General features: G+C 46.2%; 1 protein-coding gene and 1 long non-coding RNA gene across 4 annotated transcripts in view; one reads left to right on the top strand and one right to left on the bottom strand.

Moving 5' to 3' along the window:
- DAGLB (diacylglycerol lipase beta) overlaps positions 1–22,800 on the bottom strand; it is a 30,921-nt gene extending 8,121 nt beyond the window's left edge. The window contains exons 1-11 of the mRNA XM_001914838.5: positions 22,577–22,800; positions 20,996–21,147; positions 14,922–15,093; positions 13,679–13,937; positions 12,047–12,169; positions 11,122–11,249; positions 9,477–9,603; positions 7,467–7,550; positions 5,437–5,514; positions 2,206–2,286; positions 1,987–2,114 (exon numbers count right to left, since the gene is read on the bottom strand). Coding sequence (XP_001914873.1) covers positions 1,987–2,114; positions 2,206–2,286; positions 5,437–5,514; positions 7,467–7,550; positions 9,477–9,603; positions 11,122–11,249; positions 12,047–12,169; positions 13,679–13,937; positions 14,922–15,093; positions 20,996–21,147; positions 22,577–22,671 — 1,427 coding nt within the window. The 5' untranslated portion in view covers positions 22,672–22,800. The remainder of the gene's footprint in view (positions 1–1,986; positions 2,115–2,205; positions 2,287–5,436; positions 5,515–7,466; positions 7,551–9,476; positions 9,604–11,121; positions 11,250–12,046; positions 12,170–13,678; positions 13,938–14,921; positions 15,094–20,995; positions 21,148–22,576) is intronic.
- A 47-nt stretch (positions 22,801–22,847) lies between these two features.
- Positions 22,848–27,675, top strand: part of LOC111776180 (uncharacterized) — a 13,240-nt gene continuing 8,412 nt past the window's right edge. Inside the window, exons 1-2 of one of the 3 annotated variants that reach the window (XR_011424492.1) lie at positions 22,848–23,915; positions 24,149–24,382. This is a non-coding gene — a long non-coding RNA (uncharacterized lncRNA). Of the gene's footprint in view, positions 23,916–24,148; positions 24,383–24,421; positions 24,556–27,675 lie in introns of all 3 variants that reach the window. The other 2 variants (XR_002812146.2, XR_011424491.1) reach the window with 2 other exon arrangements.

Below are 27,675 nucleotides of genomic sequence, written 5' to 3'. Positions count from 1 at the left end.
CACACCCATCAGACTGGCAAAATTTTAAAAGTCTGACAATATTAAGTGTTGACGAGAATATGGAGCAATGTGAACTCGCATACATTGCTGCTGAGAGTGTAAACTGGCACAGCCACTCTGTAAAACAAACACTGGCAGAAAATGTGACACTTGAGTGCGTGCAAACTCCATGATCTAGTCGTTCCCATCGAGACCTACGCCTCAGAGAAAGTTCATTCCCGCACTGGAAACAACCCCATGTCCATCGCCAGTAAAACAGATAAATAATTTGTGATAGAGATATGATGAAAAATAACCAGAATTTACAGAGTAACATCTTACAGGCATCAAACATAATGTGGAACAAAAGTCACAGAAAAAAAGTACAATTCTATTTATACAAAGTTCAAAATCATGCAAATCCAAACTACAGTACATAAAGCCTTGTATACAAGTGGTAAAACTATTCTTTTTAAAGCAAGGGAGAATGTTCACAAAGACTAGGACAGCGCTTGTCTGTAAGCAGGACAGCAGAGGATGAGCAAGGAACTTCTAAGGCACCAGCAGTGCTCTATTTCTCTACCTGGGGTGGCTGCAGGTGTGTGTGTGTATTTAAACTAGCTTTACTGAAGTGTAATTTACACCAGTAAAATCACCCATTTTAAGTGTGCAATTTGATGAGTTTTGAGAAATGCATGTAAGTGTTTAACCAGCACCTGGTACAATGAAGGTATAGAGCATTTCCAACACCCTCAAAGCTCCCTGTGTCCCTTTGCAATCAACTTCACCTCGACCCTAGGCAACCGCTGATCTGCTTTCTGTCATTACAGTTTTGTCTTTTCTAGAATGTCATACAAATGGAATCATAGACTAGGTCTTTTGTATCGGGCTTTTTTCACAGAGCAAAATACATCCAAGTTGTATGGATGTTTGCTTATTCTCAAAAATGTATGTTTTGTCTTTGTCTTATAATAAAAAAAGTTATTTTTAAAAAGTCACTCATCTTTTAATATATATGTTTAAATATATTTTGATATAAAAAAGCTTTAAAAAATTTTAAATGTACGCAAATATTTATGTATAAAGATATTGACATAATTACATATAAGAATGAAAAAATGAAAAGAATGTAAATATCCATCAGTAGTGGAATAAGTAAAAATGTTGTAACCAGATGATAGAATATTAAGCAACTATTTAAAAAACATGTTCTTGGGGCCGGCCCCGTGGCCAACTGGTTAAGTTCGCGCGCTCCACTTCCGTGGCCCAGGGTTTCACTGGTTCGGATCCTGGGCGCGGACACGGCACTGCTCATCAGGCCATGCTGAGGCGGCGTCCCACATGCCACAACTAGAAGGACCCACAACAAAAATATACAACTATGTACTCGGGGGATTTGGGGAGAAAAAAGCAGAAAAAAAAAAGAGAAGATTGGCAACAGTTGTTACTCAGGTGCCAATCTTAAAAAAAAAAAAGAAAAAAAAAATTAATTTTAAAAAACCCCTAAAAAACAAAAAAACCCAAGATATTCTCAAAGAATATTTAAGGATATAATATATAGGTTATTATTTCAGTTTGTAAAACCCATTTCCACACACACAAACAGCTGGAAGAAAACAAGCCTAAATAGTTACCATGGTGATTTCTGGGTAGATCTCTGATCTCTCCACATTTTAGTATTTTCCAAAATTTCTACGATGGCTACAGATTTCTTTTTTTCTCCTTTCTTATTGTAGGACAAATTTCTTTTATAATCAGGGCAATAGGTCATACAGAACAGCCCAGGATTAAGTATGTTGAGTCAGAAACGAAAAATGTACTTTTCAAACTCATAAAAAATGAATCTTAGCACTGTCTCATTTAGGAAATCAAAGCTATGGGCAGACAGGCCTATGAAAAGCTATTCAGTCTTTCTTCAACTAAACAGTGCTTCAAAACAAGCTTCCCTTGAGACTGAGAAGTAAAAGACCAGCCTTGACCGTGCCACTTGCAGCAGCGCCCTGTTACCTCAGCAGCCCCCGCGGCGGGGAGAAGGCGTAGCAGCGGACCTGCGGGTGGGACTGTCTGAGCATGATGGCCAGCAGGGCTGCGGCGCCCGCCCCCAGGCTGTGCCCCACGATGACCAGCCGGTATTCCTAGAGGACAAAAGCAGGAAGAGTCAAGGTTAAAAAGCAAACAGCTGATGACAGAGAAAATGAAAGAAAAGAAAAATTCAAAAAATCTCACAGGAGCAATGCTGAAAGCTTGGCTCAAAATCCCATCGTTGACGAGTCGTCGGTAAACATATCGGGCAGCTTGAGAAATCCCCTAAAAATGCAGACAAAGGAGGTTGCTGGCGATGGATCGTGAGACAGATGACGGGATTACACTATGTACCCCTATTTGTGATTCTGTCTCCCCCAGTAGGAATAAGCATCTTGGGATCAGCAGCCACGTCTGTTGCTCACTGTTGGGATCCTGGCTCCTGACGCCACGTTCCGCATGGAGCATGCTCAGTAAGTATTTCCGTGTATGAGGCTGACATCAGGAAGACCTCTCCATGTCAACAGATGCAGTGCTGCAGCCACAGTATCCTGCGGGACGGGCGTGCCACAGTTCCCCTGAGCCCAGTCCGCACGGCTGGCAGATTTCAGTTTTAAATGAGGAATCGTTTAAAATGATGTTCAAACTTGAAGTTCTGAAGCAGCAGCCCTGACTAAGCACCCACCGTTCCCGCAACAGCAAAGCTAAAACCAGCAGAAGGGAGTTCTAGGGAGGTCAGGTTTTGGGTTAATTTCAAAAAAAAATAAATAAAATGTAAAATTTCCTAACAAATACAGCTGTCCTAGGAAACAGACTTCTTGAAAATTAAGTAGTTCTAATGGAAGAGAGAAAACCCTGTTGATCAGAAATATTTTCGGAGTGCTTCCTACACAAGCCCAGAGAGCCCGGCCCTGTCCTTGTGCAGCTTGTCCTCTGACGAGATGAAGCAGGAGACCCTCTGTGTAGGATGGGAGACTGTCGTGACCACCGCTAAAGCTACTGCAAATCCCTGACTCTGCAATCCTGCAGGTAGAAGGCTGAACCCGGCCTCACCTACGAGGAACCGAGAGAAGGTTCCCGGGTTGAACATTCAGGGCACAACGTGACAGCACTTCTTGACAAAGCATCCAGTTTCCCTCTCCTCCCCTCCCACTATGCAATTCAGTCCACTTCCTTCAACATTTATTAGCCACCTACCCTGTGGCCGGCTCTGGGCAGTCAAAGCCCAACAGAACCTGGGCCACCACTGCCGCTGATGGTAAGTCTCCCGGCACACGTGTTACTGTCGAAATGCCAGGACTGTTCTCAGCTGCGCGGCTTTGAACTCCAGTTACTGCGGACAGACAGTGTCAGAGCCAAAACTTGGCAGAACAGAAGCCTAGAGCAGGGACCAGCTCCTGCCCCTGAGCCTCGAGCAGCTGCCTTCCTGGCCGGAGGTGAGAGCGTTACCGAATGAAACAGCCCTGGAGGAGGCCTCAGCCGGGAACAAAGCCAGGCCTAAAGGGGCGCAGCTGGTGGTCACACAAAGCCGTCACGGTGGACAGATTCCTGCGGGAGCGGAACCACAGCCCCGCTCCCCGCACTGTGCAGGTATTCCGAGGTTGGCTGGCTGATGTGTCTCCATAATAAGGCTTAAAATTTTTGTATTTCTTCACACACGCCCAAAATAGGTAAACTGGACTCTTTTGTGAATTGAGGCACAAAAAACCAGCTAAAGGTTAAAAGAAACAGTTCATATTCCTAGGGCTGTCAAGCTTCCAACTGTGGCAGACACAGCCTCTACCCTGCCTCCTCTCTGACGGCTGTCCCAGCAGGATACTGCGGCTCAGTCACCAGCAGCTAGACTCCTGCTCTAACACGTATTTTTATAAAAATTAAGCATTTTACTTAAAAGTGGTTACTACAGAAGTCACAGATGTTTCGGTTAAGGAAACATATGAAGTGTATAAAAACAGCACAAGCGCACTGCCCTCCACCCCTGACATACCGCTGCCGTCACCTCTGGGAGGGAATCATTCCAGACTTTCCCTCAAACACGAGGACACTGCTCGGCAACCTCGTCAGTCATGAGGGAAATGCAAACCAAAACCACAGTGAGGCGGCCCTTCACATCTGCTAGGCTGGCTATAATAGAAGGAAAAAACCCAGACACTAAGTGTTGACGAGGATGTGGGGAAATGGGGACCCTCCGACGCTGCTGGTGGGAACGTAAAATGGCGCAGCTGCGTTGGAAAGCAGTCTGGTGGTTCCTCAAAAAGTTAAACATAGAAATACAACGAGACCCAGCAATCTCACTTCCGGGCACATACCCAAAAGAAGTGAGAGTGAGGACTCGGAACGGATATCTGCACACAAGTCCACAGCACCATTATTCGCAACAGCCCAAATGTGGCCATAACTCAAATGTCCATTGACAGACGACTGGATAAACCAAAGGTGGTATATGTACACACGGAATATTACTCAGCCTTAAAAAGGAAGGAAGTTGTGACACATGCTGCAACATGGACACTGAAAACAGTATGCCAAGGGAAATAAGCCAGTCATAAGAGGACAACTACTGTACGATTCCCTCGTGTGAGGTGCCCAGAACGAGCAAATTCACGGAGACAGTGGGATGGTGGTTACCAGGGGCTGGGGGAGGGGGATTAGTATCTACTGGAAGTTTATGTTTGGGATGGTGAAAAGGTTTTGGGTACAGATAGTGCTCATGGGCACACAGCATTCTGAACGTACTTAATGCCACTGAATTGTACGCTTATAGATGGTTTACATAATAAATACTATGTTATGTACAGTTAAAATTATTAGAAAAGGCCAACAACTGTGCTCTGGGCAGGCCGTATTCTGGTCCTTCAGGAGGAACTTACGCAGCCCACCCCCACAGCACAGTAACAGTGAAACAAGAACTCGGCTATTGCGACATCCACAGAGAAAACCTGAGGACCGACACGCAGGGAAGTGCTGACAGTGCCGCCTCTCAGGAGGGGTCCTGGGCGGGAGGCTGAGCCTGCCCCGTGTCAGGACACTGTACTAGGTGTAGTGTGCTAAACAGCTTGGTTTGCTCGGTACTGTACTGAAGCTTTTTTCGCCATGAGAACGTATTCTTTAATTACAAGGGAAGAGAGTGTTCCACTGTGGCTCACGTGCCGATTCTGACACTGGTTCCGCTAACTGTGCGGCCTCTGGCAAGTCGCTCCTTCACTCTGAATCTGCTTCTTTCTCTTAAAAGACAAAAGCGAAAGCGACCTCACAGGGCGGAGGTGAGACTGCGCTGCAAGGATGAAAGCACTCACACTGCACAGCTCTTGGCGCATAGCAGCTATTCGTTACATGGCCAGCATTAATGGGAGACAGGCAGAGTTGGGAAAATTCTGGCCCCTTTGAGTTTCTCCTTAATGGAATATTCCAGACCACAAACCCCAGGGCTTCTACCTTGTGTGCCGAGCAGTCTTGCACTTCACACTCCAAGTTGAGGGTCTCGTTCTCCGCTGACAGGTCCGTAAGGATGTCCTAGAGAAGTGCGTTGGAAGAAGAGGCCGTCAGTCGGGATGAGCGGGGCACTGTCTGAGGCTGGGCGGGTGGGTCTCTCTGAGGGACAGGGGACATATCCCAGTCTCCTGGGTCAGACTACTGAGACCTGAACTGGAGATGCCTGAACTCGGGAGACAAACCCAGGTGGCTAGGTAGGTCCTGAGGAACCCGGGGCATGTCCAGCCCTGGGCCAGGAGTGAACACTGCGGAGGGGGACATGGGACACGTCTAAGACACACCCTCTGCCTTCCCTCTCCGCACACATCTTCTAAGCACCCACGAAGCACAGTGCCCAGTCCCAGGGCTCCCAGTCACCGGCCAGCTAACACATAAGGCGGGGTAAGAGACCCAGCAGACGCAGCAGGGGGTGAGCACTGCAGGGCCAGGAGGCTTCCTAGAGGAGGCGGAGCCGGAGCCCGGAGGACAAGCTCACTTCTGGGAAGGAGACGGGAGCAGCAGGACCCAGGCAGAGGCGTCTGACTGTGGAAAGCAGGTGGCGGGCCAGGCACAAGTGCTCAGCTCTGGACGCATCAAGGGGCCCTGGGCAGAACCTGAGAGGCTGGTGTGGCCCCAGGACCCAGTGAGCCCGGCCCACTGTGGGGAGGGGCTCCACACCTACACTATTTACAAAGCTGCCAGGGTTAGGAACCACTGGTGTGCAGTGGGAATTGGAAAGGCAGCCTGGGGTTAGTCCTAAAGCACCGACAGAACTGTGATAAGAAACATGAACTTTGTATCAAAAGCATGGAAGTCACTGGAGGCCTCTGAGAAGGACTGGTAAGATTGGACCCAGGTTCTAGAAAGAGTGCTCTGTGGACAGTATAAAGGACAGATTGGGAAGAGGAGAGAGGAGAGACAGGGATGGAGGTAGGAAACGATTTCACTGGCCAAGGAAAGAGAGGACTGGGCCAGAACTAGTGCCATGGCGCTGGGAACGGAGGAGATGGCTGGAGACACTGCGGCTGGGGCCGGGCTCCACGCACAACAGAATGGGCGGTATGCAAGGGGAGAAACTGAAGATCACTCCACCGTTCCTTTAGTGGGCAGCTGACGGACGCCGCAAAATTACCAGAAATGGGGGGCCCAGACGGAAGAGCGCGTCTGTGAGGAGGTGAGGCGTCTGCTTTCTTTGGTGCCTCAGGGCAGACCCAGACCGCTCTTGAAGACGCAGGTGTGGGTCCTGGCCAACAGCCCGAGCTGCAAGCCCTGCCCCACAGAACTGGTCAGAAAAAGCAGAGGGTCAAGCGCTTGAACTTTTAAGTCTCATTACATGTTCTGGGTCAGCAGAGAAGCAAGCACCAGGAAATGAGACTGAGGAACGGCCAAGAAGAGACCAAAAACCATGACACAGAAATGGAGAGAAGTAAGGTGTCCAGTATCTCCAAGGGGCCGAGAAGGCAGGAATGAGCAGGATGGAAGGGGGATCTGAGGGTTGAACGGCAGTTCTCGCAGCATCCGGAGAAGAGCAGGCCACGTGGGGCTGGCAGAGAAAGCCAACACACAGGAACTGGCGGTGGAGCTGACAACAGTACCATTTCACTTACTATCCCCTTCTGGCTCTGGGAGCAAAAAATTCAATGGGAGGGTCACCCAGATTGGGGGCTTGGCAAGGGCACATCAGGGGAGTCAAGTGGGTACCCGTCTAGGAGCTCCTCGAGCCAGGGAGCCAACCCTGCTGGCGGCTATGTTTCTGACATTTCTCAGTTACAAGGAAACAACTTCATTTGTTTTCTCAAAGGGAGTGTTTCACAACCCAGGATTCGCTTCCTCATTTTCCATCACCAGTGTTTTCCTGTGTCTGACGCTGATCTTAGGAATGCTTCTTCCCAGTTCCGGCACAGCAGGGTCTCCCGGCATCTGCAGCTGGTTGATTTGCAGTATCCCTGGGCCCCTCCACCCAGTTCCCAGGTCTGATGCAGCAGGCCCCTCACCTGGAGAGACATGGTTCCTCTCACAGCTACCACAATAGCTTCTTTCCTGTGATCCAGGGCCACTAAAAACGGGAGCTCATATACCTGAGGGAGACAGAAACAAGCACAAGGCCTGAATAGCAAGAACGCGTCTCTACTGAGACAGCCAAGCCAGCGCAGCGTCTCTAACAACACAGCAGCCCACGAGAAACCTGGCTCGTGGCGGAGAGGGGGCACAGCGACTCACCTCTCTGCTCATCCTCACGAGGCAGGACGACTACTCTGATGCTCTGTAGACGACAGGCTTTCATGAAACAGCATGCACTCCTGTGACAAAGGACCTCCGCTTTCCTTTCTAGCCTCCCTGACCCCCACAAGCACAGCTACTGCACTGGTGCAGGTGGACACAGTCTGACTTGGCCTCCCTCATTTTAGTCCCAGCATCTCCAGTCATGGTAGTCAATGGTAAATCCAGTCAATGGTAAATCCAGTCCTGTGGGGACCAACTGAAAGCCATCCCTCTGGGCAAGGGCCCACAGGCGCTGCTCACCAGAGACTCTCTTAGTCCCCATCACCCTGTTACCCTCGGCGGCGGGGTGGGGCCATCTCAGGGGCAGAGCGGAGCCCCTCCTTTGTCTAATTCCCAGCAGGGGGAAGAGGCCGCAGCCCTGGGAGCATCCACTGCCATTTAGAGCAGCCACGGCTCCAGTGCACTTCCTTCAGGCCAAGCCCCGAGAGAACACCGAGGGTCTGGCGTGAGGCAGCCCTGGGTAGGGAGCTCTGGCCTGCCCCTTTCCTGCCACCTCATCTCAAGCAAATGTCCAAAGTCCTCTTATTCTCTGTTTCCTCGTCTTGAAAAAGGCTATAACGGCCCCTAACTCTTCCGGGTGGCGTGCAGACTGAGAAAATGCCTGGCTCGTGGAAGGCAACTGATCAGTGGCAGCAGTTCTAAGATGATGGCCACCTGTGTCTGGTGGCCGCTATGTAACTGAGGCAGGCAGGAAAGAAGGCTGCCGACTTCATTTCCCTGGTTTCCACAGGAGAGGGACTTTCGCATGATGATATTGCGGGGGTGCTCCTTGAAAGAGCTCACGGAATCACAAACCCTCTATGATAAACTGTCTGCTTTAAAACACACCAGTCCTTGCTGTCATTACCACTCAGTGAAGGGGCCGAGGCCCGGGCTCCTGTCCTTTGCTGCCCACCAGCCTCACTGAGGATAGTGAAACAACACTCAGCCTGCTCTCACCCTGACACTCTGATTGACCTGGAACGGCGTGTGACCCGGGCAGTGGGCTTTCTAACTCCCCGGGTGAGTCTTCAGTCAGCAGTTCGGCAGCCACTGGGCTGGGAGCGTCTCTAGAGGATCCCACAGTCGTCTGCATGCTGGAACCACCTGGGGCTTCCTGAGCTGGGGTCCCAGTGCCAGAAACTCTGATTTAATTGATCTGGGGTGTGGCCTGGGCTTCGGGAGTTTTCAAAGCTCCCCAGGAGAGTCTCTTAGGCAGCCAATTTGAGCACCGCCACACCACACCAGTGGGTCTTAACTTCTGGTGCATGAGAATCACGTGGAGAGCTACGAAGCAACACCAAGGATGGGTCACAGACGCCAGACAGAGCTGGCTTCTGTATGTGCGCCAGCTTCCCCAGAGACTCCCATCGCCCGCAGAGCATGAGACGCACCGCACTCCCCCATTGTGGACGGAGCTCAGATCCAGAAACAAGGACTGACTGATGCCGGACAGCTGTGTGGGAGTATTGCCAAAGGCAACTCACTGCTCTTCAATAAAAGGTGGGCTCACAGAAAACACAGCAGAGGATCGCTGACGAAGACTTTTTGCTCCATCTTATGTTAAACTTGTGTGGGCTCTAAGGGGGTTTGTGAACCCCCTGAAATGGTATGCAAAATTTGGGGGTGGGTAAGTGTGTGTGTCTACGCACACTTTACTGGGGGAATAATTTACAACTTCCATCAGAATCTCAAAAGACTCCAGGACCCCAGGGAAGTCAGGAACCACTGTCATACTCTACCTTGTCATGAAAGCTTATATGAATGAAGTCCCTGTACTGGAGCCCCGTCGTCTGCAGGATGGAGCCAAAATGACAGCTGAGCCGATCACCTCCAACCAAGTCATATTCTGTTGTTCTGTTTCTGCAACTAAAACAGGGAGCAAAGGCGTTACTGGGCCAACCTGAGCCACTTACCAAAGAATATTAACCCCCACTGTCCCATTTTCCCAGCAAACATGAGGACCAGAGTTTACAACTTTCAGGACTTAGCCTGGCTAATGTAAAATGCCTTTAAAAGGTAAATATATTTCTGTGTCTATTTATTTTTTTAAACTTTTTTAAAAGGTTGCCACCTGAGCTAACATCTGTTGTCAATTGTTTTTTATCTTCTCCTCCCCTAAGCGCCCAGTACATAGTTGTATATTCCAGTTGTAGGTCCTTCTGGTTGTGCTGTGTGGGCCGCCGCCACAGCATGGCCTGATGAGCGGTGCAATGTCTGTGCCCAGGATCTGAAACGGCGAAACCCTGGGCCATGGAAGTGGAGTGCACAAACTTAACCACCCGGTCACGAGGCCGGCCCTCTGTGTATACTTCTTACCAGAGTTTTGACTTCTGGAATCATGTTAATGCTTTACATATTCAAAAAATAAATCAACAAGGATGGGAGAGACCCTAACGTTACCCATAACAGACAAAGTGGCATCACGTGTCTCCTGATACGATGTACTGAGGAGGACACAATGTTCCTCATGGAGCCTTCCTGACAAAAACCCATTAACTTGAATCTAATCATGAAGAAACCATCAGACAAACGTAAACTGAGGTCCGTTCCACAAAACAGCTGGACTGTTCTTTTCAAAATGTCAGTATCATGAAAGACAAAAAATGACTGAGGAACTGTTCCAAATGGATGGAGACTAAGGAGACACGACAGCTAAATGCAATGTGTAATCCAGGGTCGGAGGAAAAATTGCTCTAAAGGATATGATTGGGACAACTGGAAAAATGTGAAAACAAGATGTAAATTAGCTAAAGATTGATGATAAGTTTCCTGAATTTTATAATTATACTGTAGTTACGTAAAAGAATGTCCGTGTTCTTAAGAAATACCAACTGAAGTAACGAGAGAGAAAGAGGCATGATGCCTGCCCTTGAAGCTCGAACGGTGCAGGGGAATACATGTACATAGAGGGCGGACAGAGCACACACGATACACGTGAGTCTCAACGGGGGACTCCAGACAAAGGATCCATGGGAGTTCTCAGTACTGCACTTGCAGTTTTTGAAATATCTTAAAACAGAAGTTTTTTAAAAATGGAAATATGGGGCCTGCCCAGTGGCACAGCGGTTAAGTGCACACATTCTGCTTCGGCAGCCTGGGGTTCGCCCACCGGTTCGGATCCCAGGTGCAGACATGGCACCATTTATCAAGCCATTCTGTGGCAGGCATCCCACGTATAAAGTAGAGGAAGATGGGCACGGATGTTAGCTCAGGGCCAGTCTTCCTCAGCAAAACAGGAGGACTGCCAGCAGATGTTAGCTCGGGGCTAATCTTCCTCAAAAAAAAAAAAAAAAAGGAAATACAATTTTTAGAAAATAAAGTATGGAGAATCATAGTAAGTGACATCTAGAAGGAAGAGGGAGGCCTCAGGCCCTGCCAACTTACCAGTCACCACCAATCTTCCACAGCCCTGTAAATTGGTTTCTATAAATGTAGAGGGGCCAGCCGTAAGCAGCTGCTGCGAACTGCATATAATGACGGCAATTTTCTAATTCTGCATCCAAATCAGCTTCCTGTAAGAGAAGAAAAAAAGCTTTTTGTTTAGGGGAAGCCTATGGAGAGAATCAACACACTAAGATCTTAAACCTGAACTCACATTCCTGATTCTTCCCTTTCTTAATTCACTGAATAGACCTCTCAGAGGACTTCCATAGGGAAAACTGGTCCGGAAACACAGACTGTGGCGGACCCCTCATTTTATACAAAAATGCAGCAACTACGGTGGGAGTTAACGGCAGAAAACACCCTAATGACTGTTCTGTCCTGGTGAAATGAGCCAGTGACTTCCTATTAGATGACCACGATGACTAGCATATTTCCACACCGCAGCAAACAGGATGCTAAGAACTATGTGCTGGAATACAGTGCAGAGAAACACATATACCTATGTGCAACCTTCTCTTTCAAAGGCATAAAAATCTGTGGCAGAAAAACTATCATCAAGCAAAGTGGAACTGTCTCCGTTCCCCAGGCCCAAAGAAGAGAGCAAACACACCCAGGGAGAACCAGGTCCCACCCTAGAAGGAAGTTTTGATATGTTGACTCCAACAGGCAATTTTCTAAAAGAGGATGCTTTACAAATAGAATGGACAGTGAACTGGCCGGGAAGGGCCTCCATCTACCCGAACTCCAGGTGATGAGACGTCTCATCTGACAGGTGACAAACCACAACAAACAGAAGCTACAAATCAGATTCTAAGCCAAGTGCTCCTGAAACTGCCACTGGCTAGTCTTTTGTGGGTTTTTTTTGAAGATTTACAAATAAGTGTAAATGTCAAAACCATACAACCCAACAGAAACATGGGCTTACCTGGGAGGGCTCTGGGGAATGACTGATCACCTCATGAGGCTCCTGGTTATTTCTGATATTGTCCTGCTGCTGATGGAGAAGGGCGAGGCCGGCCGCGATGTCGCTGGGCACCAGATCTGTGTCCTGGATGGGAAACCACAACAGCTTGTCATAAAACTCAGCAGGAATTGCCCAGGAGTTCCTTAAGATCCAGGTTTATATAGTTCACATGCACAGACACACAGATACAGTTACATGTAAAAAGGTATTTTAAAAAGTATTTTCCTCTCAGGACTTCTATATGTGAGCTTAATGTTTTTTACTCTCCTGTCCTCAGACAAAATCCACTGGAGAACATAAAAATTCTGTCGATCTCTATTTTCAAATTTCACTTCAAGTGACTATGCTATTTTTAACCTATTTCACATCTTTTGTCAAGTGGAGGAGCAAATGGATAAATTCACCATCTTTGTAGTAATGGCTGATTTTAGCCCAAGCTTATTATACTCTCACTGCTCAAGATGCTGTGGAGGTTTTGTTGAAAGAGTCCCTAGTGGAGGTTTATGAGACGGAACTTATACTGAGTACAGCAAGCCTCAAACCAGGAAAGCAACAGAGTGGTCTCTGGACGAGAGCTACCCTTCTCTTTCAGGAGGGATACGGAGCAGGCAGGAATGCTCAACCACCTCCAGGCACTTCTGGTCCCTAAGGAAGGACCAGGTACTGGCCACTCAGCCACTGAGCCATCGGTTCTGCCTAGGATGCAGGTTAAGACATCCTCCAAGAATAGCCAGATTCTCCTCTTCCTTCTTCCAACTATCTGGAGACTTGGTTGAAGCACTCCTTTAAAATTATTTAGGGGGACACGCTTCTCTAATCCCTACACGGAGGCCGCTGCTACGGCCCGGTGTGAGGCTACAGGGCCAGCTCTGGACAGTGGAGACTCATGCACCACAGGGAGGGGAGAAGAAGCCTGGCAGGCATGCAGGACATGAAGAGAACCGCTCTCCCTTACTTGGTCTCAATACTGAACGTAATAGTGGTTTATCAGAGAACATTGTATGAAAAGACACACATTGGGTGGGGGAAAAAAACAAAACAATTATTTCCAAATCACTGAAGAAACTGCTCTAGAATGATCACAATTTTCTGGATTGCAAGAATCTATTTAAACTTTTCTTCAAAAGTAGAAAAATCTCTCATTTCTGTCATGCTATAAAGTAGTAAGAAACCAAGGTCTGATACTACCTTGGATGCATGACACTGCCTGTAGCTGGTATCTGCTGAGTACCAGCTGGATATGAAAAGACAACTGGCAAATTATTCCCCAAATGTACAGCTTTCATTACTTAGTTCCTTAAAAACTAATCCAAAATCTAGACAGTGTAACAAACAAGTGTCAACACCAGGATGCGCCAGTTAGAGAGGCAGGGTCTGAAAACTCAGGGCCTTGCTTGATGCTCCCTAGAGTACTTGAGTATTCATTCCAGGGAGGGTATCCACCCCCAATTCCACCACACTCACAGATTACAAGTTCTCAAGAGCTATTCATGCGAACAGGGGGAGTGGCTCAAAATACAGAGTACTCATCTTAACATAAGAAGCATTTACTTAAACAGAAGAAAGAGACCAAACCAGACCCCTTCAGCTTACTGAAAAGCAGGTTGAGAAAAGCTCTGCCGTACTCGAAAAAGCAACTCGAGTATGGTCATCTTTCCCAATGCAACAGCACAAGAACTTGATTCTGGCTTCCCATACGCTTGCAGCTGCTGTCTTGAGGCCATTAAGTAACTGGCTTGACTCATGACCATCCAGGTGATTGGGACCAGCAGAGGAATGTGGAGCTATTTTCCCCCCCAGCGGGTCAAAGACAATGAAAATGGTAACCACAGTGGAGGCGATGATAATCCAACTGCAAAAGAGGGAGGAAAAGGATGATGACTGTGGGTCCTACATCCAGATGCAGGAGTCAAAGGCTCCCTCCTGTGGGTTCAGTTTTTGCATCTGTACAACCGTAGCTCTAGTTACTGAGGGAGAGGGGGGATCTCCCAGAACCTGGCACTTGTTCTTCTAGAAAGTTCCTTATGAGCTCATGGCTAACCCAGGTCCCACAAAGATTAGAGCCCTAAAAGTAGAGACCACAAAAGAGAAAAAGGAGCTGTCTGGTGGTGGGCAGAGCTGAAGCCTGGGCACAGAAGGAGCCGGAACTTGTTCTCCATGGCCCCCTGTCCATGACCCAGGCCCTTACTCCTCAGTGTCTCAGGCCTCTTCTCGGTAAAACCAAAAGAATTTTGCCATATCGCAGGATACTCCGATAGGTCTTTCATTCATATGTTTAAATATTTCTGGACTGCCCACAATGTGCAAGGAACTGTGGATTCACAAATGTGTGTGCTGGTGGGAAGATGAACCTCTGAGAAGGGACACTGCTGCCCCTGGCTGCGAGACTCAGGAAAAGCAGCAACAGAACGAGTCACAAGGGGATGTAACGAGATCATTTCTAAGATTTCTAGCCTGGAAAATGCAAAATCTTTCTTCTGGTGTTATTATTCTCTGTTGCAATTCCTGATGCTGCATTTCTTCTCACCCTACATTTAGTTTTTGCCCTTGTTTTGGTCTTCAGGTTTCCTTCTTTCTGAGGAGGGAGGGAATGCAGAAAAATGAGAACCAGTAAGAAAAGAAACGACATCAATAAATACATAATGGAAAATCAATTATTTCTCATGCATAAACAGGTGTCTCTAAACTTTCATGAGTTACCAAAAAAGGTCCAATTTCTAACGATTTTAGGAAGCCTGCATGACGTTGGGCTATCTGCAGTTACTCAGAAAGGTTGTTTACCTGCATCTAAGTGCATTTGAGACAACAAACTGACAGAGAAGACGAAGGACCTCACCTGACAATGACGGTTGCAATGATGCCATTCACAACTGTCTTGTCACACTGAACACCGCTTGCTATCCACGCGGCCCCCAGAGAAGCCCAGACCATCTCTGGCAGAAAGAGCGCTAGGCGGATGTAAAGCAGTTTAGACATAGATTTCCGCGGGCCAGGATTACAAATGGTTCCTGAAATACACAAACATTCAAACTGGTGACTTGCCTCCTCAGAGATGAAGAGCCTCCTCTCTACAAAAACATAGCTATTAGAGCACATATCTGTACTGTACACACACCAGCATCTGAGTTTTTCTACTTGTAATTGGTAAGCAATGCCTAAATTTGAAAGTGACAAAGTGAGGAATGGGAAACATGACAAAAAGCCTCAGATTCATTTCTTAGGCTTATCAGGGTTTAAAAACACTTCTAGATTCTAACTAGGGTGACCATGTAATCACTGTCCTAACTGGGATACTTTTGAGTGAAAGGTGCTATTAATAATTATGCTAGGACAACCGGCATAAAACAGAAGTGTCCCAGGCAAACAGAGATGCACGGTCACCCAAGTCCTAACAGCCAGGAAAAGAAGCTCCACCATCTATTCGAGACCTGTATCATTCCAGGCACCATCCGAAATGCTTTACACTCATTATTCTTTAACTCTCGCAACAACTGTGAGACAGTCACCATCCCATTTCACAAATTCGGAAACTGAGGCTACGAGAGTTTAGTAACTACTTTCTGAAATATAATCCAGGTCTGCATGACCCAGTCTCTCTGCCTCACCAATGCTGCCATGATCCTCGCTTTTGGGAAGTGACCAATTCTGACATGTGCGACCACTTGAAGAAGGCTAACATTCAGACACGACATTTCTAACTGCACTTGCAAAACAAATCCAAGTATCAACAGAGGCCTGTGCGCTTTAATTCCTGATGTAAAACATCAATTTTCTCCCTTTGGGAAAAAGTTGCAATAAACAGTAATTTAAGTAACATAAAAATGCCACATAATTAAAACAAAAACAATGATTGAAAAAATCTAAGAGCTAAAGAATGATTTGGTAAGGAAATAGCTTTTGAATTCCAAAAATTACCTTCCATTAGAATAAATTTCTTAGAGTCACATTTTAAAATATTAGACACCATCAGGCCTCATTTTTGCCACAAAGACAAATTTTTTTTTTTTTAAGATTTTATTTTTTCCTTTTTCTCCCCAAAGCCCCCTAGTACATAGTTGTATATTCTTCATTGTGGGTCCTTCTAGTTGTGGCATGTGGGACGCTGCCTCAGCGTGGTTTGATGAACAGTGCCATGTCCGCGCCCAGGATTTGAACCAACCAAACACTGGGCCGCCTGCAGCGGAGAACATGAACTGAACCACTCAGCTACGGGGCCAGCCCCAGCACAAAGACAAAATTTTATAAGGTAACTGAAACAGCACTCCCTCTGAGGGACAATGAGTGCAGGTAAGGAAAAAATCAGTCCTGCATTTGGAGCTTGTTATTGTATAACAACAGCCAATCACCGGAGGAACAGGAAACAATATCTGCGCACATGTGTGCGTGCACACGCACCAGCACGCACGCACACACACACACACACCCGTTTCCTGGATGGCTGGGATTCCAAATGAGGGAGCACCCTAATGCCGTCAGCAGCACCTGGACCTGAAACGCCAACATACTGATACTGCATGAATGAAATAAATACGTAAATAAGGAAGCAGGAAATGGAGTTCTGATTAAGGTTCCAAAAAAGAAACAAAATACTGAAAAAGTCTCCTTTGAATAGTTATGCCTGCATGGGAAAACATTTTTATTCCATTTAGCTATTTATTTTCTTCTCAACATAGAGTTGCTGGTGTGGACCTGGCTGCTGCAGTGGGCACTGTGATGTGGATGCCCCATCACTAACAGGCAGAGCTGCATCTCCAAATGTGATGTCCTCAACCCCTATGGTCCTTCATCAGGCATAGCCATTTCCGTTAGAGCAACGAAAAGAAGGCCTATGTCACGGGATCTCTGGATCCAACACCTCTAGCCACTGCAGTAAGTCAGGCATCGCTTAACGACAGGGAGACACTGAGAAAGGCGTCGTTAGGCAGTTCCTTCACTGTGCCCACATCAAAGAGTGTACTCACACAAACCTAGATGGTTTGGCCGACTACACGCCTAGGCTATAGGGTACTAATCTCATGGGACCACTGACTGAAATGTCCTTATGCAGCACATGACTGTGAGCTTCTCCAGCATGAGATGAGCAATGACCTCCTGAGATGCAAACGCAGAGGAGATGCTAGAGGTCCCATGATCAAACCAAACACGGCAAATGTCAGACCCTGGACGTCAAGGGTGTTCTTCTATCAAAACATGGCAGTCGTGAGGGTGGATCTTCCCCAATTAAACCTCCCACATGGTAGGAACAGTAGGATTTGATCAGGGAGGGTCTCAAATCAAAACTAGAAACTACCACAACAATATCAAGATTCTTCCCAACTAAACTATGTTGATGACCAAGAAAAAGAAGACAGGTAAATACATAAGCATCAGTCTTTCGGATAAAGATGACTCAATTCTATTTGTTCCAAATGCACCCTCTACAACTTGTGGTGTTTCTTTTAGAGAGGTGTATCAGCCAAAAGCTAAATAAACATGGTCTTCAGCTCAAATGACAGATTAACTATCAAGACGACTTATGAAACAAAAAGGGTGATGGAAGTTATCCATGTATGAAGAATAAAATTTACCAATGTGTTAAGTTATTAAAAAATATACCTAAAATTTACAATTTGTAAAAGAACACTGATTTTGAGCAGGTAATGAACGTAAAGGGTAAAAAGTTCAAACAGTTCAAGTGGGTATAACGTAACTGTTACACCTTCCTCCTACGCTGAGCCTCAGCCTTTCAGTTACCTTCCTAGAAGTAAACGAGTACCTTGTGTGGCCTCCCAGAGTCTGCGCATAAACAAAACATGTAGCATATACCCTTTAGGGAAAAGTAGCAAACTACATACAATGTCCTGTACTGCAGCATACTGGAAATCATTCCTTCTCTGCTCACTAAGCATTTCTCATTCTTTTTAACAGGTGCACAGGAGACCATCAAATGAATGAACTATACTTTACCGGACCAGTGGCCTATTGACAGGCACTGAGTTTATTGCACTCTTTCCTACCTACAAACAATACTGCAATGAACGTCCCTACAAGCACTTCTTTGCCACATGCAAATGCATAGGAAAACACTGACAGATACACACACAGAGTCAACCTGGGCTTCCAAGAGAGTCAACCAATTTATATTCCCATCAACAAAACGAGCTGCCTGTTTCTGCACAGCCTCACCAACTCAATGTATTATCTAGGAGAATTTCTCTTATTAGGATTGAGACTGAACATTTTTTATACATGTAAAAGTCATTTATATTTATTTTACTGTTCATGATCTTTGCCCATTTTTCTACTGACTATTGGTCTTTTTTTATTTATTGTAGAAGCCCTTCTATATTAAGGAAATTGGCTCTAAGTTTCATGTGTTACAATATTTTTTCCCATTTATCTTTTTTGTTTTTTATGGTATTTTCACTGACGTTTACATAATATTTTTAATAAAGTGTACGATGTCAATTATTTATAATAAATTGGCAATTAAACTAACATGTCTTTATAAAATATTGTTTTCAGTTCAGTTGTGATTCTCTCTCGCCACAAGTAACAGAAAACCCAACTCCAGCTGGTTACTAACAGGAAGGACTCACACTGACGTCGGGGACGGGAAGTGCAGAGCCAGGACAGGCAGCAGCGCTCCTGTGCTCCTCACCGCCCTGCCCTCCTCTGGATGTCAGCTCATCCCGGCTGTGAGTGGAGATACAGCAGGAATTCAGCTCATCCGTGCACAGCATCACCCAAAAGGAAAACAAAAGGTTTCTTCTGGATCTTTCCTAGAGGAGCAAGGAAGGACTTCCCCAGAATTTCCCAGGAAACTCCCTGAATTTCACTGGCCCAAACTGGGCCACACGTCCATTCCTGAGCTGGGCGGAGGGCCAGCTTCTCCGACACATACTCTTGGTATACGAGGGATGGGGGGACGTCCTGAATAAAACGGGGTTCTGTTTGGAGGTGGCTGCTGGACAGACAATCCACCCATAACATCCTGTATGACCGGCAGATGTTTTCCGAGCTCCGATCACAAGTATGATGGTGCAGGCAGTGTGTGAGGCCTAGAAGGAGGAGCCTGGGTGAACATGGCCATCCATCATGGGGTGTGAACGTGCCCTGACACCACCACAAACACCTGAAGGAAAACATTTAGGGACAAGAAAGCTTACACTTACTGCTTCAAATCTGAACCCACTATTACAGTTGTAAACTTGGTATACCAAAGAGAATGTGACAGGAACAGAAAGGGCAAATGGTTTAGATAACGCTGTATCTGAAATGACACCAATCTAAATCCTTCATCTTTCAGAAGTTCTGACTTCATTAATAACTTCATAGTGCTAAAACCACATCATCCACATTCAGTTCCTTCCCTTCCTTCAACATCCAGCACCAATGACAATCCAGACTTGGGGACCGGCACAGACCACCAAACTGGGACCTTCTTTGAACCAGACCCCATGCATTCATGTTTTCAGAGGTACACTAAAGTACACAGCACTCTATTTTCTAGATATTACTATAGTAAGCGGGCAAATGCCACGCTTCTTGGTCATCCAAACCCTAAGGTCTTTTTCTCATGAAACATTTCGCCCCTAACATTTCTCTCTTTATTTCTCCCCATGAACTAGCATCTTTTAAGTTCCAGTCTGTCATTCCAAACTGTCAAGATCCTGATTTTGTCACCTATCTATCAGCTACACCCTCCCAGTTTTATCCTCCTCATCATCTACAATCTCTAGGCATGCCTCCTACACCCCGATTCAAGCAGTGATAAAACACTGAAACATTGGATGGTGGCATGCCATAGAGCCCTGCCTTTGACTGACAAGTTTTATTTTTTAATGCATTTCTTTATTAGTCACCAGAGTGCTCAGCTCATCCTACAAACCAGAGGAATCGAATAGGTAAGGTTTCCAACATTTTCAGAGACATTCTCAGTTAAGTGACTGTATGCAAAAAACAGTACATGTAGTAAAAAATTATCATTAAGAATAGATGTAACTCTTACAATTCACTAATAAAGGGACACATAACTCAATTGAAGATTAGGCAAAGGATCTGAATAGACATTTGTCCAAAAATAACATACAAATGGCCAATAAACATATGAAAGGATGCTCACTACCATTAGTCATCAAGGAAATGCAAATCAAAACCACAACAAGATACCACTTCACATCCAGTAGGACGGCTATGATCAAAAAGTCAGATAATAACAAGTGTTGGTGAGGATGTGGAAAAATTGGAACCCTTATAAACTGCTGGTGGGAAAGAAAAATGGCACAGCTGCTTGGAAAACAATCTGGCGGTTCTTCAGAAGATTAACCACAGAGTTACCAAATGATCTAGCAATTCCACACCTAGGTACACAGCCAACAGAAATGAAAACATGTCTAGACAAAAACATGTATGTGAATGCTCATGGCAGCATTATTTGCAACAGCCAAAAAGTGGAAACAAGACAGATGTCCACCAACTGAGGATGGATAAATAAAATGTGGTATAACAGTTCGATGTAATATCACTCAGCCACAAGAAGGAATGAAGTGCTATATATGCTATAACATGGACAAACCTTGAAAACATTTTGTCAAGTTTAAGAAGCCAGACCAACAGGCCACACAGTGGATGATTCCACCTATATGACATCCAGAATAGGCAAATCTATAGACAGAAAGTAGATTAGCGGATGCCTAGGGCTCAGGGAATTAGGGAGAAATGATGAGTGACTGTTAATAGGTACAGGATTTCTTTTTGGGGTGACGAAAATGATCTAAAATTGTGCTGATGGTTGTACAACTCTGTGAAAATGCTAAATATCATTGAATTGTACACTTTAAATCATCTGGTGAATCATCTGGTATGTGATTTACAGCTCAATAAAACTGCTAAAAAAGACCAGACGTCCAACAGAAAAGGCCAGTCTACCTTTCATGCTGACATGCACGATGGCTGACACGGTACATATCACCACCGCCAGGAGAACCATGAGAACGATCAGGTAACTGCTGAGCAGGACCCCGCCGGCACAGTCCAGCTTCCCTCTGTGCATGAGATACAAAGCCAGGATGCCGATCCACCTGCCGAGAAATAGGGAGGGTCAGAAATGGAATGGCATGAGCTGCGTTGTAAAACATGATAGAAACACGGAAAAGTTAATATTTTCCCAAACAAGGTGAGGTTCGCTTTGGAATATAATTTTCATCAATAAAACATCCACTAAGTCAACTGAAGAGTATGACTTTTTTCTTTTTAATGAGTTTTATACATTCTATGCATACGTAATTGGTCTTATTCTATGCCTGCTGTAATACACCAGAAGCATTTAAAGCCATAAGCAAGCAAATATAATGTGAGCTGCTGGAAAACAGCCCCCATTGTGACTCAGAAATACCCAAGTGGTAAGCCAACAACCTATATGCTTGGCTAACTTATTATTATTATTATTATTTTTGGCTAAATTATTAAGAAGAGAATTTTTCCTTCTGTGAATTAACAAGAAATTGATAAACACCCATTGTCATCTGCTGTGCGCAGTACAAAAACGAGGGGGGCGGGATGCAAGCTGTGCAAGGATGCTCCACGGTGAACACACAAACTGGAAAGGAAAAGTATTGCGGACTCATAAAAGTATGTCACAACTCAGTGCAAAACACTGAAAAACAGCACCAAACAATGCAAAGTAATACTGACCCATCACCAGGACTATTGCGGCAGAGGGCCCAGCGCTGTTTGGCAAGAACTCCGGATGAACGATTCAAGCCCAGAGGAGGAACCGGATTAGATAACTTTTAACGCTTTTGTCAGTTTTGTGATATTATGACTCCGTGTCTAGAAATAATACCGGGAAATGATCTCGGAAAGACTTGGCCCTGAAAACTACTGAGGAGCAGCTCATAACATTTCGTGCCTTTGTATTCTTTTCCCTTAAGGAATCTATGTTTGTAACAATGATATTACTCCCTGCTCAGACCCTCTGGGAACAGACTTCAGGGACCCAATTCCACTTCCCACCGATTCCACCCTTTGAAAGACAAGAGCATATACACCACGCCTGTTTGCTTCTCATGGAATCCAGCCACCCCCGGCTCAAGAACGGCCCTGAAGGGGGTTATTTCCCATCTTTCAAGGGCAGATGGGAGATGCTGTGCGTTTCCACGCAGAGCGCCCGCATGATGCCAGCGGCGGCTCCTGGCTGAGGAAGGAGACCCCGAGGCCCCGGCTCCGGTGGGCAGCGAAGTCCTGGCGGCTCCCGGGGGAGGGGTGCTCATGCCCCGCAGCGCGGCCATCGGGTCCCCCGTGTGACCCGGGCACGGCCGACCCGCCCGGGGACTCAGTTTGCCACCTGTAAAACGAGGGGAGTAACAGCAGACCTCCTCGGGCGGTACAGACGACCCAGAGCCCCGCGTGGACGCGCAGGCCCCCGGCCACACTGTCACCACTCGCGGACGCTCGCCCCTCGCTTCCTCCTCGGCCCCGGCCGCCCGGCCGCAGAGCCGGCGCCCTTACCACAGCACTCGCAGGAACAGCTCGAACAACCCCGGGAAGACCAAGTCGTCGCTGGCGAAGGCCCAGCGCCGGCCGAAAAGCACCATCCCGGGCATGGCGAAGGCCCCGCCGCCCGGCCTCGGGCCAGCCCGCCGCGCGCCTGTCAACCCTCCGAGCCCGGCGCCCTCCCGGCTCCACCGCCAAACTAACCGCAACTCCGCGCAGGCGCACGCGAGGGCGGAGCTCGGCGCACGCGCATTGAGCCCCGTGAGGCCGCAGCTCGATCCTCTGCGCCTGCGCAGATACTCTGACCCGGAAGGAGCTGTGGTATTTGTTCTCAGGTTTGCATGTGGGTCAAGTCCGTCCTGCTAACCCTACAATTTTATAGATAAGGACTCTTGGGGTTGCCACGGCTGTTACTGGCAGATGTGGGGCTCGTCCCAGGTCTGTGGGACTCCAAGCCTGTGACGAAGTTGCCCTCTCGGTGCCCCCTGCGGTCAGGAGTGCGGCGTTAGGACACTTCTGGAGTTCAGGGTCTGAAACCACCCTGCAGCTTGGGGCTGGGGGCATGGAGAATAGCTTGATCTGCCCTGCGTCCTCTCAAGCAGGCGGTCGCCCAGTACGAAGGTTCTGATTGATGAGGATTATTTTAGGCCAGTTACTTTTAAAAACTGCAGACCAGAAGGAGGCTCTGAGGTGTGGAATTTGCTTGCCCTTTGATGAGAGAGATTTGCATTTGTGAAGGAAGTCTCCATCTGTGGGGGGTGTCTCCCTCTCTGCACCAGGAGGAAGGGGGCATGACCTTATCTCTAGAAACTCTTAATGGGGACGGCAAGGACTTAAGTCTTGTTTATTGTGCGTGTCTGGTAACCTCATGTAGCTGACCCCCCCCATCACCAACTGATATGGACCCTGATATCAGTTTCCCCACATTAAACCCAGCATATATGGGGTTAAAACCAAAACACTCATTCCCTGCTTACTCTCTGGCTTCCTGGCTCCACAATCCACTATCCTCCATGGAGACAGACACAGTCAAGGACAAGCACCTGGACTATCTCCTCCCACAAAGAGATACCGGCTGGTGGGAAAGCTGCTGACCAGCAAGGTCACGAGCTCCCTCCTCTCTGCAAGTGTCTCAAGGCCAAAGACAGGCTGGTGGGAAAGCTCCAACCAGCAAGGCCATATGCTCCCCCTCCCCTACCTAAAATCCCAAATAAAAACCCTTCCTTTTAGCTTTTCGGGGAGTTTGGGATTTCAGCATTAGCTGCCCTCTCTCCTTGCTCAGCGCTGTGCAAAAATAAAGTTCCTGCTTTCTTCCACCACCCCCGGTGTCAGAGATTGACTTGCTGCACAACAGGTGAGCGAACTCACTTCAGGTTTGGTAACACAACATCCTCCGGGAAGCCTAGGAGATCCTGACTTAATCTGGTCTGATTCTTATCTAAAGTTATAGGACCACCCAATAGCCAGACCCCACCTGCACTGATACTATTTTAATGACTTTTTACATATTCTTTCCTTTGTCTGGTAAAGAGATAACTCGCATACCTATGCCTTAAATTTAGCCCTACTCTCAACCCATGTTTGCAGCCACAGCTGCAGCGGCAGCAGCTACTCCTGCCCGTGGGTCCTGTCCCCATGCTATTCCACACTGTTCTCTAAATAAAAGAGCACTACTGCCAGGCCTTGAGAGTCCAAGAAATCTTTCTTTCCATGACTCGGCTCACCGACCCGCATCATTTCTGGTGGCCCGTAAGGGGATCTTGCTTCAGGGGATGTTGCTTCAGGGGATCTTGCTTCATCGGCTTGTGAGATCGAGTTCTGGTAAGTGCCCTTTTTCCTTGTGCATTTCTCTTTTTCAAGGATGGATCTAAATTCACTTCTCCATCAGGAACTTTCTTGGATGGCTGTATGAATCCACGTTTGCTGCCTATGGCTACTCTATGGGGCAAATCATGGCATTCAGCTTGAAGAGAATCGGAACCTTAAGCCTCAGGGTGATGTAGAATGAATTAATCCATTCCTTCCTGACTCTATCTCTAATATATAAATTTTACATGGTCATGGGTCGACCACTTACGTCATTAGGGTGGTAGCCAATCTCCAAGACTCCCGTGGAAGCTTTCTTTTCCTAAGGCTGGATTGGCATCCCTCCCTATGGCTCCTGAGCACACTCCGAACCACAGGAAAGTCCCAATCAGGACTCCGGTTCAAGGAAAGTACCAAACTCTAACCTTTGGTTGAGTATGGGAACCCCTTCTTGGGAGAATGGCTCCAGGATGCAATTGGGTAGAATGTCCTCCAGACCAGCGGAAAATTCCTCACTGTTTTTCTCTATTCTTTTATCTCTGGGACCATTCACCAGGCACCTATTACTGCCAGGCATAATAGGGAAGATATACAAGGGATGCAATGCTGGGGGATGCCCCCATCACGCCTTGCTATAGGAACCCCACAGGAGGAACGACGGGTAGGACACTGCCCTAGGTTCAGGGGAGATTTTCAAGGTAATGGACCCATTTCTTTCGTCTCTCTTAGCGTTACAGTGGCCATTTTGGTCTCCTTTTGAGCTTTGAAACCGGGAAATAAAGAAATCTTTAAAGAGTCAAAGGTTCCACACCTGGGAGCCCCCGAACTTTGGGTTTCCGGGCCTGATCACCCCAGCAACCCCAAGTGGGGTGCCCTCTCTTGATGGTTGGCTCATTGAGTATTTTAGTCACCTACTGAGTCAGTTATGAGGATAGGAGACCTGTGATTTATTCTGTGAATGTCCTGCTGGGGTAGTGTGCCCCAGCACAGGAACTGTTGTGTGACTCTTATCTTGATAACCCTCTGGAAGAGGCCATGAGGGCGAGGTCTGATCTCTTCTTTTCCTTTCTTGTTCATCACCTCCTTTGTTGTCACCAAGTCGAGGTTAAGTTCAGGCTGGACCTGAGCAGAACCTGGACCTGCTGTAAAATCGAAAACTTGAAAACCTTTTGCCAGGGACTTAACTCTCAACCCCAGCACTGGGAGACCTGGCCTCCAGCCAGTTCCAGGTCTTTGCCTCCTGCTTCCCTGCCTCACCTTGTGCTGGCTCAGGGACTAAGTGCCCCAGCTAAGGAGGACTTGACTAGATCTTAGAACCATATTGATGCCCACAATCGGGCTCTGCACCCTTCTCCAGTTCACTGTCAGTCAGACACTGGCTTTACTGCCACGGGGAACGCCCTAAGCATCCCCGGAGACTCACCAGTTGGGTACATTCTAACTAATTGGAAACACTTTCAATTGGATGGGTTATGCCCCAGAAATGCCATCTCGGAGAAAACTTGAGGGGTTTTCTGTGTGCCTTTGTGATTCAGTTGGACAGGTAGATCAACCTAGAATGTAATTTGAGTTACAACCCAGTTTCTGAGAAAATTAAGAGCTCTGTTTAATTGGCTTAACGTAAGTGCTTACATAAATTCTAAACGTAGTAGAAATTAATCCAATGCCCTTCAAGTTAATGTGATGTGAATTAACCTCTGGTAAATGAAAGCTTGTTTCAGTTTGTTCGCTTGATTGAAAATAGTCTTGTTGTCAGAGTTGTCTGTATTTGCCTATGATGCAGGCATGCAGCCTGGGTTTACTAGTCAAATAAGCTCATGTTGTCTGTTAGAAATTCGTCAGCAAAATAATATCTTTAAGTGATGACCAGTTTTGTCTAATGTCTCATGAGGTTTTCGTGGGTAATCTGAACATAATTGTTGGAAACAAATGGTTTAAATAGATAAAAGTGGGTCAAATAACTTTTATGGTCTGTATACTTGGACAAAAACAGCTTCCAAATTCTTTTTGGTAACTTACAACTTTAGAGTTTTGCCAAGTTAAGTTAAATGATAAAAATCTGAGTATCTGGGCCATTTTTGGATTGGACAGAACACAAGCATTATTGCTAAACATATCTAAGTTATCTACTTTTGGCTTCTTATTGCAGCAAGGCTAAAAGTGCTTGGGTCTATTACTATAAAGTGGAGTGTTTCTAGAAATTATGAAGTGTTTAGAATGCTGGTATAAAAGACAGTTCATAATTGCTTACCTTTTCAATGTTTACTAGGGTCTGTAAGAGTTAAAAGTTCTAATTAACGTATATAATTAAAGCTACTGGGAATTAATAAGGAAAACAGCTCTGTATTCAAGTAAGTTAACATATATGTTTTCAGTAAACAAGGTATAAAGAATGGAATAAAGAATGGTGTAAAGAATGTAAAGAATGGAAGTATTTTTGTTGGGTTAAGAAAGATAAATTTGTCCTAAAGTACTAGAAAGTAAGAAAGCAAGCCTGGGACAAATTCTGAATGTAAAAAGAAAGTTGTAAAGGTTTGTGAAAGAAACTCAGAAAGGAGTTTTATGCCTGGTCAAGTTGGCTCAAATTAAAGTAAATCCAATTAAGTAAATGAGTTTTAATGTTAAAAATAAGCTGGTGCAGAAATTAAAATTTGGTTTTCTCTCAAGGGATAATTTTCTTGAACTTTTGGCCCTCTCTAAGTCTACCTAAACAACAAATCTGTTTTGTGACAATAATGACTGAGGTTACTCTTAAGAGTTTTGACTGTTTCTGTTGTCACTTTGAATGGATCCCTGAGCATTGTTTCACAGTGAGCGTTGTTTGAACAAGTGTTTTAAAGTCTTTTGGTATTTTTGACAAGCTTCTCTCTGTGAAATTGCATGGGAAGCATTGTCAAATAAGCGATGATAACCTTTCTTAGGTGGTATTGTGTGGGTAAATACTATTGATATAGATGTCTTAAAATTATATAGCATTCCTAAAATTCTGCTCTGTCCTGGTTATCAGTCATAATTCCAGTTATTATCTTGAAGTGTCGTATGTCACAGAAGTAGCCAAGTTTCTTTGTCAGTTGCCCTTGGAGTCTTTTGTCCATTTACAGATAGTTGCTATTTTACTGTGATGCTTTTTGCTTTTGCAAATATGTTTCGTCTTCAGAGAAATTCCTGGAAAGGATTCTGACACAAGATTCTAAACTACAGGTTTCTGATAAACTTTCAGATTGTAAAACTGAACTGGGTAAGAAATTACAGAATTCTAATAGAGAAACTGAGCTCATAAATCTGCTAACAGGAGATTAAGCTCAATA

The sequence above is a fragment of the Equus caballus genome, chromosome 13 (assembly GCF_041296265.1).
Source record: "Equus caballus isolate H_3958 breed thoroughbred chromosome 13, TB-T2T, whole genome shotgun sequence".
NCBI lineage: Eukaryota > Metazoa > Chordata > Mammalia > Perissodactyla > Equidae > Equus > Equus caballus.
This window is presented reverse-complemented; position numbering and strand designations above follow the sequence as displayed.